Here is an 18,766-nt window from a genome sequence, read left to right on the forward strand (position 1 = left end):
TTTTTATTTCCACTATTGCAATTTCGGACTTAGGCCATTATCAAGTGCAGATGTTTTGGCTTTAAGCCATGTCAACTTTATACCCTCTCACACATTTATATGTCGTTGTCATTTGCTGTTATATACATTCGTAACGCTGCTAAGTAGTGCGAGCACACATCTCCATATATCGTAAAACAGCACAGTGTGTACATACACATGTTTGTTCCACCATCACTAGTAACTTTTGCACTAAACCACAGCAGCGAACGACTGTTTACTGGCGTAAACATGATGTCTTTCAAAAAATTTTACATGACTGTGAATCCCAGTTATGAAAAGTTAATTAAGGAATTAACAGACTTTGAACGCGGAATGGTATTTGGAGCTAGATGCATGGGACATTTTATTTCGGAAATCGTTAGGGATTCAATATTCTGATAGCCACAGCGTCAGGAATGTGCCGAGAATGACAGATTTCGGGCATTATCTCTCAACACGGAATCGCCGTGGCCGATGGCCTTCACTTAACGACCGAGATTAGTGGTGTTTGCGTAGGGTTGTCAGTACTAACAAACAAGCAAAATTGTGTGAAAGAACCACATAAATCAATGTGGGATGTGCGATGACCGTGTCCGTTAGGACAGAGCGGCGAAATTTGGCGTTGATGGTCTATGACAGCAGACCACTGACGCGATTGCCTTTGCTAACAGCACAATATCGCCTGCAGCACCTCTCCTGGGCTCGTGACCATATCACTTGTATCCTACACGACTCGATAACCGTGGCCTGGTCAGAGGGGTCTCGATTTCAGCTAGTAAGAGCAGATGTTAAGGTACAAGTGGGGCGCAGACCCCAAGTAACTGTGTACACAAGTTGTCAACAAGACACTGTACAAGCTGGTGGTGGCTCCAAAATGGTGCGGGCTATGTCTACATGGAATGGACTAGGTCCTGGTTATTTTCGACTACTTGGAGACCATTTTCTGCCATTCATGGACTTTATGTTCCCAAACAATGATGGAATTTTTATGGATGACAATGCGCTATGTCAGCCAGCTACAATTGTTCACAGTTGGTTTGAAGAACATTCTGGACAATTCGAGCGAATGATTTTAGCCCCCAGATTGCCCGACATGAGTCCCATCGAACATTTGTGGAACATAATCGAGAGGTCATTGAGCTGGTGCGCTGCTGGCATCAGTCACCATCGATTGTCATCCCGATCGTAGTCAGTCGATTGTCGATGCCAGCTTGTCTTCTTCACATTTTTGGCGAATGGCTATTTAACTGCGGCGCGCGCTCTGCAGGGGCTGGCGTTCGGGTATCAGCTGGGTGAGCGACCGTGACGTGTGGCGCTGGCGAGTGACCGAGTCGTTACGACAAAGAAGCGTGGGCTATTGCTGCGGCGTGTTTCGCCGTTTGAATGCAGATCCCTTGCCGATGGTGACTCGGATTTCCTGGAGATTTGGAGGACAGATTTCCTTTGCGTCTGTTACATGTTAGTCAAAGTGAACGAACTGCAGTCGTAGAATTGTTTCTCGGTGGGTTCTGTTCACGTTAACTGAATAGCCGAGTGCACTGAAAACTGTCTTGGTTGTTTCAGTTATTTGTCACTGTACTTGGTCTCTGCGCCTGATATGTTGATGGTATTTAAGGGAGTGCTAGCTACGCACAACAAATAGACATGAAGCCGTGCTTAATGCGTAGCTAGAGGTCATGCCAAGTAGTACGTAAGTCTGTGCCTGACGTTCAAGAACGGGCCGAAATAATTTTCCTATTTCCTGTTCCTGTGCTATTATTTTATTTCTTTGTTTTAGAGAATTGCATAATCAAATTTTAAGAGCCGTTACTGGGCAAGTGGTCACCTGAGTTAGTCCGGCTTGAGTTCATTGGTACCGTGTATAATTAAAGGTTTATTTATAACCAGTTGGGCAGATATGTTTGTCTATCTGATGCGCCACAATGTTGCTTGCCGCTGATGTGTTTATGTTTCTGATAACTGGCAGTGGTGGACGCAAGCAAATTCCGATCGGGGTATCACGGTGGAGGAAGGAAATTTAAGGACCTGGATCGATGTCTGTGGTTACGTTGTTAGTGTCCTGCAATTCCATCCCCCGGCGGAGCGTTGTGCTTTTCTGGAAGCTTAATAGCCCAAAGTTGAGTATAGTTCCATTTTACCTTCTCGTCCGTGAATCTCCTCTACCTGGTAGCACCTTTCGGTCTGCTCGCGTCCATCGCTAGTTTTCAACGTAAAAATTGTACCTGCTCCATGTTAAGACTATTTAATATCCTATTATTATATTCTGGCCATGAAATGTATGTGAATCTCGTACCTGTGAGTAATACTAAAGAGGAGCTAAGTCGAGTGCATTAATCTGATAATACTTTTAATTTGTTACAATTGATCAAAATCAGTCCATGGAAGCAGTTTCAGAATTTGATATGGATGCCAGTTCCGATGTAAGTCATGAAACATTCAGTTATGTCAGTTAAATTTTATTAATGGGCTTTTATGAACACTGTTTTGATTACTGAAAATTGCTTGAGTAAATTTTGAAAGATCTGGGTCTGTCACATTTAAATGCATTAATGTTCCAATCTGAGTACTGCTACTGGTTCTGTAGGCCAGGTGCCTTTTATTATAATCGTGTTGCTCTTGATTTCATTAACAGCATGTGTTTGTAATGAAGAAGTGTGTGGCAAGTACAAACTGCTTATGTGTTTAATTTCGATGTGTCGAGAGGAAGGACGCATCACTCAGTTTGTGCACAAAATCCTGCACTGGGAACACTTTCGCAATTACGAACAGCTATAGGGGCAGCATGGCTCTATATTTCTGCACGGGACTTAAAGCGAGTTGTTGAGTGCATGCCACGTCGAGTTGCTGCACTGCAAGTGGCAAAAGGAGGTCTGACTCAGTATTAGGAAGTATCCCACGACTTCTGTCACCTGAGTGTACAGTCGCTAACAGTCGACGGTCAGGGTGTGAGTGAGTGCACAAACAGCGCAGCGCTGCCGCCTTCTGCCGGGCAGGGTCGCCACGCCTCCGCTGTGTTGCCAGGTGCACACGAGACGGCGTGCACGGGCAGCGCCGGCAGACTGGTGCTGCTGGGCGTGCTGATGGTGGCCACGACGGCGCCCGCAGCCTACTCGGCGGTGCTGGTCTCCCTGGCTGTCCGCTACCCGGACTTGCCCTTCTATGACCTGCCCGGCCTGCTGAGGCACGGGGGTTACGCTGTTGGCGTTCTGAGGAACTCCACGGAGCACAGCTTCTTCAGCGTGAGTTTCTCATATGCTCAACTTCCACTGACTCTACAATGCTGGCCTGGAGCACGATGCCTCCAACGCATGGCCTCTGTAATATGAGGGTGGTTTGAAAAGTTCTCGGAACAGAATAGAACAAAAGTACTTACATCACTGAAACTTTTTTTTATTTTTCAATGTGGTCTCCTTGTAGATTAATGCACTTGGTCCAACGATGCTCCAGTGTCTTGATCCCCCCTCGAAAATGAGTTTCCTCCAGACCTGAAAAATAGTTGTCAACTCCGGCGTTCAGTTCTTCGTTTGAAGTGAATCTTCGTCCACCAAGAAAAATTTCAGTTTTGGGAAGAGATGGAAGTCTGACGGAGCCATATCAGGTGAATAAGGCTGGGATGGCAACAGAACATACCTTAGCTGGTGTAATTTTACCATGGCGAAGGCACATGTATGTGGGCGCGCATTGTCTTGATGGAAGATGACTTTCTTCCTTGCAAAACCTGGCCTTTTATCGCGTATCTTTTGTTGCAATTTGTCCAGGAGTTAGCACAGTATTCACCAGTAATTGTTTGCCCAGTGGGGAGATAATCTAGAAACAGAATCCCTTCGCATCCCAGAACGCCGATGCCATTACCTTTCCCGCCAAAGGAATTGTCTTTGCTTTCTCCGGTGGCGGAGAATCAGCTTGTTTCTACTGCTTTGACTGTTGTTTTGTCTCTAGGGTATAGTAATGCACCCAAGTTTCATCTGTGAACCTTGTTCGTTTCTCATAAAACGGGCCAAACATTGTTCCAATATGGCCATTCTCATGCGTTTTTGATCCAGCGTCAAGAGTCACGGCACCCATCTTGCAGATAATTTTTTTCATTTCTAATTCTTCAGTTCAAATGTGATATACACTTTCAGATGACATCTGGCAGGCGTGAGCAATTTCACGTACTTACAATCGCCGATCCTACATGACCATTTTGTGCGCTTTTTCAATCATTTCTGGAGTAGTGGCACATCTTGGTCGACCACTGAGCAGAATATCATCCAAGCTCTCCCGACCAAATTTAAATACATTTGTCCACTTCGCAACAGCTGAATATGATGTAGCAGGGAAAGAGGCCTGAATGTCCTTTGCTTTCGTACCTCTCTTTATGAATTACTTAATCATTGCTCCAATCTCTATTTTTTCTGTCTTCACAAATCACTATGCGGTAACAACAACAGAGTCACGTCATCACCACAGCTCTCTTCCAAGAGCACTGACGTGGCGTGTTATTACAGGCAACAGTCCAGTGAGTATCACGTGAACAACTCGTTGCGCTACCGCTGATCTCTCATGATGATTCTGTTGTGGACTGACAAGAGCAACCAGTCCACAATGAAGTAGCCGATAGGGCACGCGTCAAATCACGCCGTCTTGCGTTAAATCTGAAACAGGATATGTGGTAAAAGCTATAAGGGAAAGAACGGAGCTTCTCATATACTTATCTTTAATTTCTTCTTGTACATCTCTATGGTGAACACAAGTGAGACTCTCTCCAGATATGGATAACTGCGCCTTGCTAGGTCGTCCGTACTACTGGGGCCGAGTTCTAGTCAGTCTCTCGAGACCTGCCATGTGGCGGCGCTCGGTCTGCGATAACACAGTGGCGACACGCGGGTCCGACATGTACTAGAGGACCGCGGCCGATTTAAGCTACCACCTAGCAAGTGTGGTGTCTGACGGTGACACCACATTCCTCCCCCGCAAATCGGCGAACGGTCGTGTTATAAGGCTTCCGTCCGCCGTGGGGAGGACCCCATGTTGACGTAGGCGATGAGGTGGGGAGCCTAACAACAGGCGAGGCTGTGCCACCCGCACTCTGCCATTCGGTCCGAGGGGAGCTAGGAAACGCCTGAAAACCTAGTCCAGGGTGCACGTCAACATGCGGTGAATGCGCCCGGAATGAGACAGGAGGGGCCGAAGGGTCGACCTCCATGGCGTCGGGGAATCCGACGCGCGATGACGACATCTGGTCCGGAGCGGGCAATAGTTCCATGGCGGAGGACGGCTGGTCACGGGAAGCAAGCGGCGGCGCGTGACCCAGGGAGGCGCGTGGCGGTTGCAGCGACGCATCCACCGCGGGCGGCGCCGGAGGCGGCTGCGGCGGCTGCGGCGGCGCGGCGCCATGAGGCAAAATGGAAGGCAGCGTCGGGAACACCTGGGGATGAGGCGAGCCAGTTGATGGGTCCCCAGGGCGCTGACCGGACGGCCCCGTCGCTGAAAGCAGACGGGGAGCGGCAGAACCCAGGCGACGACAGAGGCGCAGCTGATTGAGATGCCGACGCACCTCACCAGAGGCCCCCAAAACCAAATACATCGCGCGGCCGAGGCAGCGAAGAATGCGCCCTGCGAGCCAACGCCGTGAACCGCGATAGTTACGATAATAGACAACGTCGCCAGGAGCAAAAGCAGGAGTCTGGCGCAGCACAGGAACCTGATGCGGCGGATGCAGCAAAGACATCAAGGTTCGATGAGAACGACCATGGAGCAATTCAGCCGGCGAGCGACCATCGCGGGGCTGAGAGCGATACGAGGACAAAAAGAGCAACAATGCGTCCTCTCGAGAATGCGACTCTTTCAACTTCAACATCTGTGACTTGAAAGTCCGGACCAATCGTTCAGCGGCACCGTTTGACTGAGGCGAAAATGGCGCGGATGTCAGATGTTGAATACCATTGGCCTTGCAGAAAGACTGAAATTCTGCAGACATGAATTGTGGGCCATTGTCGGAAACAATAGTCTGTGGTAGACCTTCAATGCAAAAAATAGCGGACAACGCTTGGATGGTGGCAGATGACGTCGTTGAAGACATCCGGACAACAAACGGAAAATGACTGAAAGAATCGACCACAACCAACCATCGAGCATTCCAGAATGGACCAGCAAAATCGATGTGCAAGCGTTGCCAAGGGGAAGTGGTTGTCGGCCATGCAAAGAATTTCCGCGGCGGGGCGGCCTGGTGTTCGGCACACGCCACGCAAGAAGAGCACATATGCGTAATCGCAGCATTGATTCCGAACCAAGTACAGTGCTGACGAGCAAGTTGTTTCGTTCGCACTATACCCCAATGGCCTTGGTGGAGCAGCTTTAAGACAGAGGACTGTAACGAACGTGGGACCACAACCCGAGACTGATCATTATCAGAACGCAACTACAAAACACCACATCGTACAAAAAGTCTCTCCTTGTGAGCAAAAAATCGGCGAACCAACGGATCCTCGATCCGTGACTTTGACAAGGGCCAGTGCGTAGCAACAAAACGCAAAACAGTAGCAAGGACAGGGTCAACAGCTGTGGCCGTAGCTACACGACGAAAATCAATCGGAAACGATTCGACCACGTCATCGGTTTCCGCATCAATGAACATGCAAGCAAGTTCGGAAGAATCGAATGCTTTATCCTCGGCAACAGGCAAACGGGACAACGCATCAGCGTTTCCGTGCTTAGCAGTGGACCGATACAAGATATCGTAGCGGTACTGCGAGAGAAAAAGAGACCAGCGAATGAATTTCTGCGCTGTACGTGGAGGTACAGGCGTGTTCGGATGAAAAAGCGATGTCAAAGGTTTGTGGTCTGTGAGGATGGTAAAGTGACGACCATACAAGAAATCATGAAACTTTGTAACACCAAATACGAGAGCCAAAGCTTCTTTCTCTATCTGGGAATAATTTCGTTGCGCAGATGAGAGCAATTTTGACGCAAAGGCAATAGGGCGATCATGCGATCCATCTTTGTGCGCAAGCACAGCACCGATCCCGAAATCCGATGCATCTACCATCAACAAAGGGGTTTTCGGGGATCGAATGGCGTAAGGCAAGTATTGGAAAGCAACGCCGATTTCAACTGGCGAAAGGCGCGTTCGCATTCCGTCGTCCAGACGAACGGAACACCTTTACGGCGTAAGCGATGAAGCGGAGCTGAAATGGAAGAGGCATGGGGAACATATTTATGGTAGTAATTAATTTTCCCCAACACACTCTGCAGCTGTTTCAAGTTCTGCGGTGACGGCAAATCCTGTATAGCACGGAGGTGCTCTGGACTCGGATGTATTCCTTGGGGATTGAGGACATGGCCCAGGTAGGGTAAATCCCGAGCAAAAAACACACATTTGTCCTTCCTCAAGCGAAGACCATTTTGTTGCAAGACCTGAAATAACGTTTGGAGATTTTGCAAATGTTCGGCTTCTGTCTTTCCGGAGATCACAATATCGTCCAGATAGTTCGCAGCAGTAGGGACCGACGCACAAACAGTTTGTAAATATTGCTGAAACAATGCAGGTGCGGATGCACACCCGAATGGCAGTCTGTTGAAGCGATACAAACCAAGATGCGTGTTTACCACCAAGACGCGCTGGGATTCTTCGTCCACCGGTATTTGCAAGTACGCATCTGCTAGGTCCAACTTTGAAAAATATGTTCCCGGGCACAGTTTGTCAAAAAGATCTTCCGGGCGGGGCAAAGGAAAAGTTGCAGTCACAAGTTGTGGATTCACAGTTGCCTTGAAGTCCACACAAAGTCTCAATTTTCCGGAAGGTTTTGGCAAAATTACTAAGGGTGAGGCCCAGAGAGAAGCCTGCACACGTTCAATTACACCTTGAGATTCTAAATCGTGTAATGTTCTTGCGACCTCATCACGCAATGCGTGGGGAACATTGCGCGCTCTGAAAAACTTCTGTTGCGCATTTGCTTTCAGTTCCAAATGCGCTGCATAATTCTTAGCGCAACCAAGGCCCGGTGCAAAAATGTCTGCAAATTCTTCACATAGACGAGAAATACTGGCGGAAGGCACAATCTGATTCACTGATAGGACCTGATTTACGATAGACAAATTAAACAACTTAAATAAATCTAAACCAAACAAGTTCACTGCCGTAGAAGAACGAAGAACGTAAAATGACACAAGTTTTGTTTGTCCTTTGTAAGTTGCAAGAAGGCTGCACTGTCCTAACACAGGTATCCGCTGCCCTGAGTAACTATTGAGCTGAACATTCGCGGCACGCAATGGAGGGGCGCCCAGTTGTTCATACGTGGCGTGATTGAGCAATGAAACTGCAGCTCCGGTATCGAGCTGGAATGGGATCACTTTGCCTTCAAAGTCTAAGTCCACAAAAAGTTTATTGTCCTGCTGACGACAAGAACGACGTTCACGTGCAATTTGAACTGATACAGGTACAGAAGCACTTGCGACTGTACGGGATTTCCGGCGACGTCGACGCACACTTTTTGTGGGACGAACACAGTCACTGTTAGATAAAGGGGCACAGGACGGGGCGGAATGAACTACATGAATGTCCATGGGCGAAGGTCCACGAGCCTGAGTGTCCTCGGTTCGATTCCGGCGCGAAGCAAAGGGCCTGGAATTGTTGTGATTGTCCGATCTAAGCCTTTTCTGGCAAACACTTTGTACATGTCCTTTCTTATGACAGTAAAAGCAAATAGCTTGGCGGGACGGGCAGTTTTCACGCGAATGTCTAGTTGCACACCGCGGGCATGATTTTAGAACTTCATTTGCTTGCTTACGCGGCGCACGTGTGTGCGAGCTAGGCTGCCGCTGCGCTGACGGGCGCGAGGGCCGCCTAGCGTCCCGTGCAGCGGGCCCGGCGGGCCGGTTAATGTGACACACTGCTGGCGAAGTTTCAAACGAGTCCTGAGCAAAGTCAAGTGTGCCTTGCCTGTCCAATATGTCTATCACTTGTTGAAGGGAGGGATTAACCAGTTTCAAAATCTGTTCCCGTATGCGAACATCAGAAACGTTCTGTGCAATTGCATCACGCACCATAGTATCTGAATAAGGGAGGCCACATTCACACTGAAATTCACAATCCCTAGTAAGTCCTTGCAATGTCGCAACCCACTCCCTATTAGTCTGACCGGCCGTACGTTTTGTACGAAAGAAAGTATACCGTTTGGCAACGACATTTACTGTTTCCTTGAAATAGGCATCTAACGCCGACAAAATTTCTTCGTAGAACAGAGTTGCTACGTCGCGTCGGGGAAACAATTTCACTATCACACGGTAGGTGCACACACCGACACAAGAAAGCAAAAACGGCTGCCGCTCATTACCTTGAATTCTGTAGGCGGCGAGATGAAAGCCGAACTGGCGGGACCATTCCGGCCAGGACTCGTGGGTTGAATCAAAATTACGGAAGGGCAGTGCAATGGCGTGTTGTGGCTGCGGTAGCGATGAAGCGGCGGCTGCCGCATCGTGTTGCAGCACACGTTGACCCTGGACGAGCTGTCCAAGGGCATCCAATAACGCCTGCGTCTGCTGATTCTGCAAGCGAAAAAATTCGGACAGTACATCCGGAGATTGTGGCGAAGCCATGACACAAGCAATTCAGAGCAAAGCAAGGGAAAAAAGAACAATCCTTCAATCCTAGTCGCCAATGTTGTGGACTGACAAGAGCAACCAGTCCACAATGAAGTAGCCGATAGGGCACGCGTCAAATCACGCCGTCTTGCGTTAAATCTGAAACAGGATATGTGGTAAAAGCTATAAGGGAAAGAACGGAGCTTCTCATATACTTATCTTTAATTTCTTCTTGTACATCTCTATGGTGAACACAAGTGAGACTCTCTCCAGATATGGATAACTGCGCCTTGCTAGGTCGTCCGTACTACTGGGGCCGAGTTCTAGTCAGTCTCTCGAGACCTGCCATGTGGTGGCGCTCGGTCTGCGATAACACAGTGGCGACACGCGGGTCCGACATGTACTAGAGGACCGCGGCCGATTTAAGCTACCACCTAGCAAGTGTGGTGTCTGACGGTGACACCACAAATTCCGAGAACCTTTCAAACCACCCTCGTATAACGTGGTGCCTATAGCACTGACGAACTGAAAAGCCCCTATTCACCAATATGGAGTCATATTATTAGACATATTACTTTTCTTTGATGTAATAGGCTGAGATAGCATTTAGTGAAGTTTTGTTTCACTAATTTAAGTATTAATGGATGCTATACATCATGATGTATTTTAACTATTATCTAAGCAATATAACCAACATTACTCAAGACGCTAATACCAGTTGTGACAGTTGATTAATGTTATGAATAACAGGTCTTCCCACTGCAAACATGATAAAATAATACAGGGTGTTTCATGTACGATACAAGAGATGTGCTGGTGTTGCGCAAGAACCCATACCGAGGAGGTAGGCTCAGCTCATCGGTGGTGCTTTGGTCCATTTCCTGGACACTAGCAGATTGCGTACAGTTTTAACTGAACTGCAGACAGGTGGGTCAGTAGCACCCACTCATAGAAATGAAATGAACTAGCACACACTACCAATTCATCTATGGCAGTTTGTTCGATGGTAGGAACTACCCTAGTAACACAGTATTCCAAGGTGTTCTGATGTACGGGAATACCCTTGAAAGACACTAGCGGGGAAGGACAATTCCAACACTAAAAAATAATTAATGTAAAGTAATGAAGTTTCGGGAATACACTCCTCTAGGAAATGTATTTAAGTGACAAACATTGCAAGTGCGAGTTAAGCCATTTTCAAATGTGAAATGCAGGTACATTAATAAGCAGTGTAATCTCCAGAATGTTGAATTCAGACAGGCATTCAAATGTGAATGAATTGTGTTTACAGGTGCCGGATGTCAGGTTGTGGCATGGAGTTCCATGCCTGTTGCACTTGGTCGGTCAGCACAGGGACAGTTAGTATTGGTTGTGGATGACACTTGAGTTGTCTCCCGATAATGAACCAGCATCCCGACCATGTACCAGTATTTACGGATGGCTCTAAACAGGGGGACTCTGTTGGTTGTGCTGTTGTTTTCCCTGATCGAGTCGTCAAGTTACGGCTTTCTGCGGCGTTTACCATCTTTGATGCTGAATTGTTTGCGATCTTGCGGGCATGGGAGGAGATGAGATGTGTTCCCAGTCTTAAGTTTCTCATCTGTTCTGACTCCCTGAGTGCCCTTCAGACCATACAACACTTGTACCCAGCGCATACTGTCGTCGAGAACATCCACGATGCCCTACTCCACCTGCAACGGCAGGGGAAGGAGGTTTCTTTCTGCTGGGTGCCGGGGCACGTGGGTATTGGGGGAAACGAACTGGCGGATGTGGCTGCCAAAGATGCATGTTCCCTCCCTCACGTTGTTGAATGTGCCGTCCCCCTCCATGCTGTTACCTCCCTTTTGCGTTTTCGTGTTATGCGTCAATGGGAAGAGAAGTGGCTGGCAGTCGGTGAAAATAAGCTGCGTCTGGTCAAGGCCACCACGCGGCCATGGCGTACGTCCTACCAGTCATGCAGGCGGGATGAGGTTCTCCTCACTCGCCTCCGCATCGGGCACAGTCCCTTAACGCATGGTTTTTTACTCCGGCGGGAGGACCCCCCAATCTGCAGTGCTTGTGGCGTCCAGATTACTGTCCGCCACATTTTACTTGACTGTCCTTTATTCTCTGACCAGAGGGCGGTGGTTTCCTTGCCACCGGATTTGCCCTCTATTTTGCAAGACGACGCAACGACTGTGGTTAAGGTCTTACGGTTTTGTGTCCTGTCCTCGGATTTTAGGGAGAGGATTTTAATGTGCTGCTGGGTGACTGGCTCACCCAGGTTTTAGGTAAGAGGTCCACCAGTCACGATTACCTACTTGTTTCACTTCGATTTCTGTTCTCTTTCCCCTGTGTTTCCTTTCCTTTTTTAGTGCGTTTCTTCTCCTCTTGTTTGGCCTCTGTATGTGAGGATTTGGAACTGCGTCAGGCCTGTTTCTTTTAGCCGTTCTCCTTGTTCGCTGCCCGTCTTCGTCCCTTCACCGCATGTGTTCCTGTTTCTATGCGTTTGGGCGCTGATGACCATGCTGTTTAGCGCCCGAAAACCTCAAACCACACACACACGCGCGCATATGTGCTCGACTGGAGACAGATCTGGTGATCGAGCAGGCCAAGGCAACCTGTCGACACTCTGTAGAGCACGCTGGGCTACAACAGCGGCATGTGGGCGAGCGTTATCCTGTTGCAAGAAACGCCCTGCAATGCTGTTCATGAATGGCAGCTCAGCAGGTCAGATCACCGCATTGACGTACAAATTTGCAGTCAAAGTGCCTCGGATAACCACGAGAGTGCTCCTCCTGTCCTACGAAATCACACCCCAGACCATAACTCCAGGTGTAGATCCACTTCGTCTAGCATGCACACGACAGACCTCCACCCTCCCCTCCAATGAGCCCTCGCTTGACGTAATTGAAGTCGCAAATGGCGGTGGTGTGGGATACGCGACACAGGGCGTCTGGCTCGTTGCTGTTCTTGAAGTAACCGATTTGTAACAGTTTGATGTGTTACTGTGGTATCAGCTGCTGCTCAAGCTGCAGATGCAGTACAATACTCCAGAGCCATACGCTAAACATGATGGTCTTCCCTCTCGACAGTGCCACGTCACCGTCCAGATCGGTAACCTGTTAGACTTCAATTCTTTCACTGTATATGAAATTTTCAGCGAAATTTTGCAAAATGGTTCAAATGGCTCTGAGCACTATGGGACTTAACATCTGTGGTCATCAGTCCCCTAGAACTTAGAACTACTTAAACCTAACTAACCTAAGGACATCACACACATCCATGCCCGAGGCAGGATTCGAACCTGCGACCGTAGCAGTCGCGCGGTTCCGGACTGAGCGCCTAGAACCGCTAGACCACCGCGGCCGGCGAAATTTTGCACATGCAAAAGCTTTGTTCGGAAATAGTGCCGAAAAACTTCACAACTGAGCAGAAGGAGAATAGAAGAATCGTGTGCGTTAATCATCTTGAGAGGACTGCCATTGCCCACGAATGGTTCAGTCCTGTGATCACAGGTGATGAATCCTGGATTTTTGAGTACGACCTTGGGACAAAGCGGCAATGTGAGGAATGACACACTGATAAAAACAATTTTGATTTGGTTATCTGGCAATAGGGGCATCGTGCATAAGGAATGTGTTCTTTCAGGACAAACTGTCAACAAAGATGTCCTCAGAATGCTCAGGAAAAGGGTGAATCGAATGAGACTGGACAAGTGAATGCTGCGTCGTGACAAAATTCCATGTCATACTGTTATTTCTGTCACGCAATTTTTGACCTCAAAAGACATTCCTGTTGCTCCAAGGCCCCAGTGTTCACCTGATCTGAGTCCTTGTGAATTTGTCTTTTCCCTAAATTGAAAAATGACTTAAAAGGACGTCATTTTAGAACGCTGTAGAATATTCAAAAGAATGTAACCGACATGTTAAAGGCCGTCCCAGCTGAAGTCTTTCGGTGCTGCTACCATGACTGGGAATAACGACTCCTCCGGTGTATAGCTGCCGAAGGGAACTGCTTAGAAGGGGATAATATTGGTGTTTGAAAAAAAGATAAAAACTTTGGTAGATAAAAAATCAGTCTCATTACCTTTATCACACACCTCGTATTGTTCGCAAACCTATCAGAAGTTATGGTAGGATGTAAAAAGATCGGTCCAGTAACCGGTGTTACACCAATTGCACACCACACGTTGTGCTGTGTTATGCCACTTTGATCTATGTAAGTGGCGCGGCGAGATATGATTCAAATCTGTAATCTGACAATAGCCCTGCCTTCAAGACTAGACACACCTCGTCCCAGTACGAATATAAATCGTTAAATTTTAGTCCAAGATGTTTAATTGTGAGAATTTAATAGGGACTGTGCACAAACTACGCATCCGATTAAAGCAGAAGCACACAGGTTACATGCCCCTATTACATCGTACACACTCTGTCAACACTACACTCCTCAATAGTGTTACAATGAGTTGAAATGGCGAGTGGTCAACACACTTTAGTATTGGTACTTATCGTTACGGTAACAAGGATTTGATTGAATCATGTGCACACTGCACTTTATCTAAAACATAAATATACTCGTTCATTGAGCCGTAAATACTGCTACTGACAACAACAGTTCAACATCACTCAGTAAAATTGCGTACGTTATAAACCGTAACTTGCGCCAACTATGGCGTTATTATTCACGTTGGAAATGATCAAAACCTCTTAATGACAGCAAACAACTTTATAATCCGAAACAACTATAGCTATCGCTGGTCATTTATGTTATTGGTTCAAATGGCTCTCAGCTCTATGGGACTTAACATTTGAGGTCATCAGTCCCCTAGAACTTAGAACTACTTAAACCTAACTAACCTAAGGACATCACACACATCCATGCCCGAGGCAGGATTCGAACCTACGACCGTTGCGGTAGCGCGGTTCCAGACTTAAACGCGTAGAACCGCTCGGCCACACAGGCCGGCCATTTATGTTATTCATACTGACGATCGGTATACTTTACTACGCGGAAATCTTTCACTCACTGCCCCAAAAAAATGACCTAAAACCTCGTCATAAATATTTACCGTGATAAAAATGTCAGTTACTTTCGGTAAATCTCAATTTCATATACCTTTGTTCAGTTATATTTAATAAACCGTTTCTTATTATGATAATTCCGGACGTAGCAAACAAAGCTATAATTTCATTGCAAACTAGCGATATAGCGATAGCTATCTCTACGACACTATTGATTCTCTTGCGATCTGTACACATTATTTCTTACTGTCACTTTTCCTTATTTCTTTCTCTTCAAATCCGTGATATAATCGTTAAGTGAACAAAGACGTTAATACTTTTGCATTTCCTTTAAATAACATCTAATGAAATCCTTTTTCTCTAATTATTGATTTTAAAGCCTAATGAAATCTCTACAGGACATTAATTCTTTAAGTCTAGCTCTTTGAAACATGGAATAACTGACTTTTAAAAAGGGGCTTCACTTCTTTCCACTGTAAAATTAGAATCCGAACTCAGAACTAAGTTTGACTTTCCTTTATTGAAAAAAAAAAAAAATGGTTCAAATGGCTCTGAGCACTATGCGACTTAACTTCTGAGGTCATGAGTCGCCTAGAATTTAGAACTAATTAAACCTAACTAACCTAAGGACATCACACACATCCATGCCCGAGGCACGATTCGAACCTGCGACCGTAGCGGTCGCTCGGCTCCAGACTGCAGCGCCTAGGACCGCACGGCCGCTTCCTTTATTGAAATCAAATTAGTATCTCATATACAACTATCATGTGGACGAGTGAAATTCAAAATATCTAAGCCCTACTCAAATCTGGATAGGACAGACAAAACAAAAACGCAAACAAAAATCCTACACGCCAACACTACTTTTGTACTAACTGGTGTTGGCAATCGCGTTCCCTTTAACAATACCTAAGTTAAATTTTCCACTCGTCCCCTATCAAGCAATGGAATTGAATGTCGTCGAATAATATTAATTGGTTCCGCTAGAGTAAGAAGTCTATGTTCAAAGATTAGGGTCACAAAATTTACGGGTAACAATAACTGTGTCCTCTTTTACGTACGTCGTGCAGATCCTGGTTCCCGGCCTTATAAAACACCACTTGAGACTTAAACTCAATGGTACACAAAATCACAAATATTACGCCAGTAATCCTGTAGTGCTTACTCAAAATATGCACCAACATAAACCGCTCAACACTGAACTACCTTGGAGTGGACGTCCAAAATTACATAAATATCGCAACCGCTCAATTACCTTACAGCGTGCTTGAATAAAACATCCACCAACTACCACAACGACTTCTAGAATCTTGTGAGCACCAGGAATACCACGAATCGCACTCTGGTAAGTCCATTCCATGCACGCTATTGCAGCGTCAATTAACCAATTCCTCCACATATACGATCGTGACAAACATCTCTCCTGAGGTACGACCAAAGAAACACAAATCAATTATTTTAACGTACACTACTTTCTCTCGCAGAACAATATAAACTGAAGCAGATGCAATGCTAAACGTGTCTAACAACTAGGTCACACTAAGTTCTGATCAACAACACCGACCGAATACTAACTCAATAATTCAATAAAACTTCTTGACGATATCCTCACAAAATTTGTTAATCGCGATCTCACCTATATCCGGTGACTGTTACACACGATAATCAATTAGAGCTTGCACCTACCAGCTCTAGCGTAGGCTTTCCTAGCAAGACCCAAATCAGAACTGAGCCTGTAAATCCAAAAAAACCATAGGAGAATCAATTTAGAAAATCACTTCACAATCCCATTGCTTTTAACAATTAAATGCCTTTGTCTCGTTGAATAGCAGCCAGCTCGATGCGATGCTATCTCTGGCTCGGATAGCTGAATGCTGCTGCCGGCGCAAGGAGACTCTTGACCGCAACTTGATCCTTCTGTAAAGCGCGGTTGAAAGCTCACTTTCCTACAACAGTTGCACACATAGAGACTTTAGGTGCAAAATTTACACACAATTTTAACTATTCATCATGTGTGTAATACTTACCAACCGCTAAGTTAATATGTTGAAGCGAATTAAAGTCCACGAGGGCACCCAGAAACGTTTGTCACAATGTCTTCAGCAAATCCTCCTGTTTCACGCACTTGATGCAGCTTAAGAGGATTCTCCGAACACCAGCATCTATTATTGTGCGACAGCACGAAGGCATACTTGATTCGAAAAAATGGGCCTTTCAGGATCGAAATATTCGTCTTGGACAGTCATCAATAGCCAGTTGCAGTACCGACGTCAAGCAAAAGTCTATACAATACCGGTACTTTGTATGGTTTCATTTGGGGTTTGAATACATCTCCACGAACGGGCCAAAGCGTCGCCGGCGATCAGAGCATACCTTCCGGATATTAGTTCTCGAGCAACACTGGACACAATTCTTCCATCGTATGTGAAACACACAGCATTTGGAACACCATCTACTGAGGTCATGTGTATACCGAAACTGACCGGGCGATCAGGGCAAGATTACCCTATTTTTTACCTTCTCTTGAATTACTGGCAAGCAGAGCCATAGGCGCCTAGTTTCGCAGGAGATGATTTGCGGTAACATCCTCGAAGCTGGTTATAAATTCTTACAGCCCATGTTAAAAAGTAAAATGCGTCATGTTACAAAATTTAAACTTCTGAATAGAACAATATTTCGTGGCACACTTCATAGGTTTGTATCACTCAGTGAAACGACACGGGTCAGGTATCCTCAATTTACTTTGTATTTCGTGGTGAAAGCTGGAAATATAATACTGCGACAATCGTCGAGAGAGAATGGGAACACTGGTGTATTTGAAAGGGATAAACATTAAAGCATTCTTGCAAACCTTAGAGATATACAGTATTATCTAATAGACTGACTTACTGTACAGACACACTGAACTTGATCTAAAAATTCATTAAAGCAACGTTAATCTTAACAACAGAAATAGCAGTAAATTAACTAGGTTATCACTAACAGTAATTCCAACGAATATCTGTCAGCCCTCGGAAGTATTCTGATTGTGCGACTCTACCACACGAGTACCAAAGTTGGCAGCATTAATGTCCAGAGTATGGGGTGCATGATTTCCATGCGTCACAGCGCCACTGTCCAGTTGCAACTATGGCCACCAGGTGCCGTGATCAGTCATTGTGCCTCATAGTCTCACGCACCTGACCAGTCGCAGAGCACTTGTTGACGTGTCAACATGAGCTCGGACAAAAGTAGCAGGGCATTATTTGTGAAACTCTATTACCAAAACAACAAAAAAATGGCTCTGAGCACCATGGGACTTAACTTCTAAGGTCATCAGTCCCCTAAAACTTAGAACTACTTAAACCTAACTAACCTAAGGACATCACACACATCCATGCCCGAGGCAGGATTCGAACCTGCGACCGTAGCAGTCGCGCGGTTCCAGACTGTAGCGCCTAGAGCCGCTCGTCCACCCCGGCCGGCTATCAAAACAACAGTGTTGATTTCGCTCTCCACTTTCTTGCAATGATTGAAGTTGACGAGGGCTGGCCCTGACCATCCTGTGGACAGACGAAGCTCAATTTTCTCTGACGAGTGAGGTGAGCACACAGAATTGCCAAGTGTGAAGATCTTCACCTACAGTCACTATGCATGAAGTTCCTCTGTATAGTGAATGTCTCACCATTCATCATGGCCCCATTCTTATTTGAACAGGTTGGCGCTCAAGTACCAAAGACGTGCAGTGTGACTGGTCAGCGTTACTGCGATATGCTTCGCCACCATTCATACCCGCCCTAGAGGAGAGAGACGCATTGAACCCAACAGTTTTCATACAAGCTTGGGCCCCACCGCACATCGCTCGTGATGTTCACCAGCTTCTCTGAAACACATTTTGAAACGATCGAATTACCAGGCGATCGTTTTTAAATGCTTGGCCAGCGAGATCAGCTGATCTCACTCGTTGTGATTTCTGGTTGTGGGCATACCTGAAGGACAGGGTTTACCTGCGAATCATTCATATATCTACTGATCTGAAGCAAAGCATATCAAGAGAGGTAGCAAGCATAGCAACGGACGTGCTTCGTTCTGCTGTGCAGAATGCAATCCTACGCTTTCAGACTCTTCTGGACACTGGTGCCATATTGAGCCCCTTTTGTAGCAGTAATGGTACCGGTATGTAATGGTATGTTGTA

At 46.4% G+C, this 18,766-nt stretch overlaps 1 protein-coding gene across 1 annotated transcript in view; it reads left to right on the plus strand.

Moving 5' to 3' along the window:
- LOC126252305 (glutamate receptor ionotropic, delta-1-like) overlaps nt 1–18,766 on the plus strand; it is a 228,569-nt gene that overhangs the window by 152,846 nt on the left and 56,957 nt on the right. Inside the window, exon 7 of the mRNA XM_049953187.1 lies at nt 3,043–3,260. Coding sequence (XP_049809144.1) covers nt 3,043–3,260 — 218 coding nt within the window. The remainder of the gene's footprint in view (nt 1–3,042; nt 3,261–18,766) is intronic.

Source organism: Schistocerca nitens, chromosome 4, assembly GCF_023898315.1.
Source record: "Schistocerca nitens isolate TAMUIC-IGC-003100 chromosome 4, iqSchNite1.1, whole genome shotgun sequence".
Classification (NCBI taxonomy): domain Eukaryota; kingdom Metazoa; phylum Arthropoda; class Insecta; order Orthoptera; family Acrididae; genus Schistocerca; species Schistocerca nitens.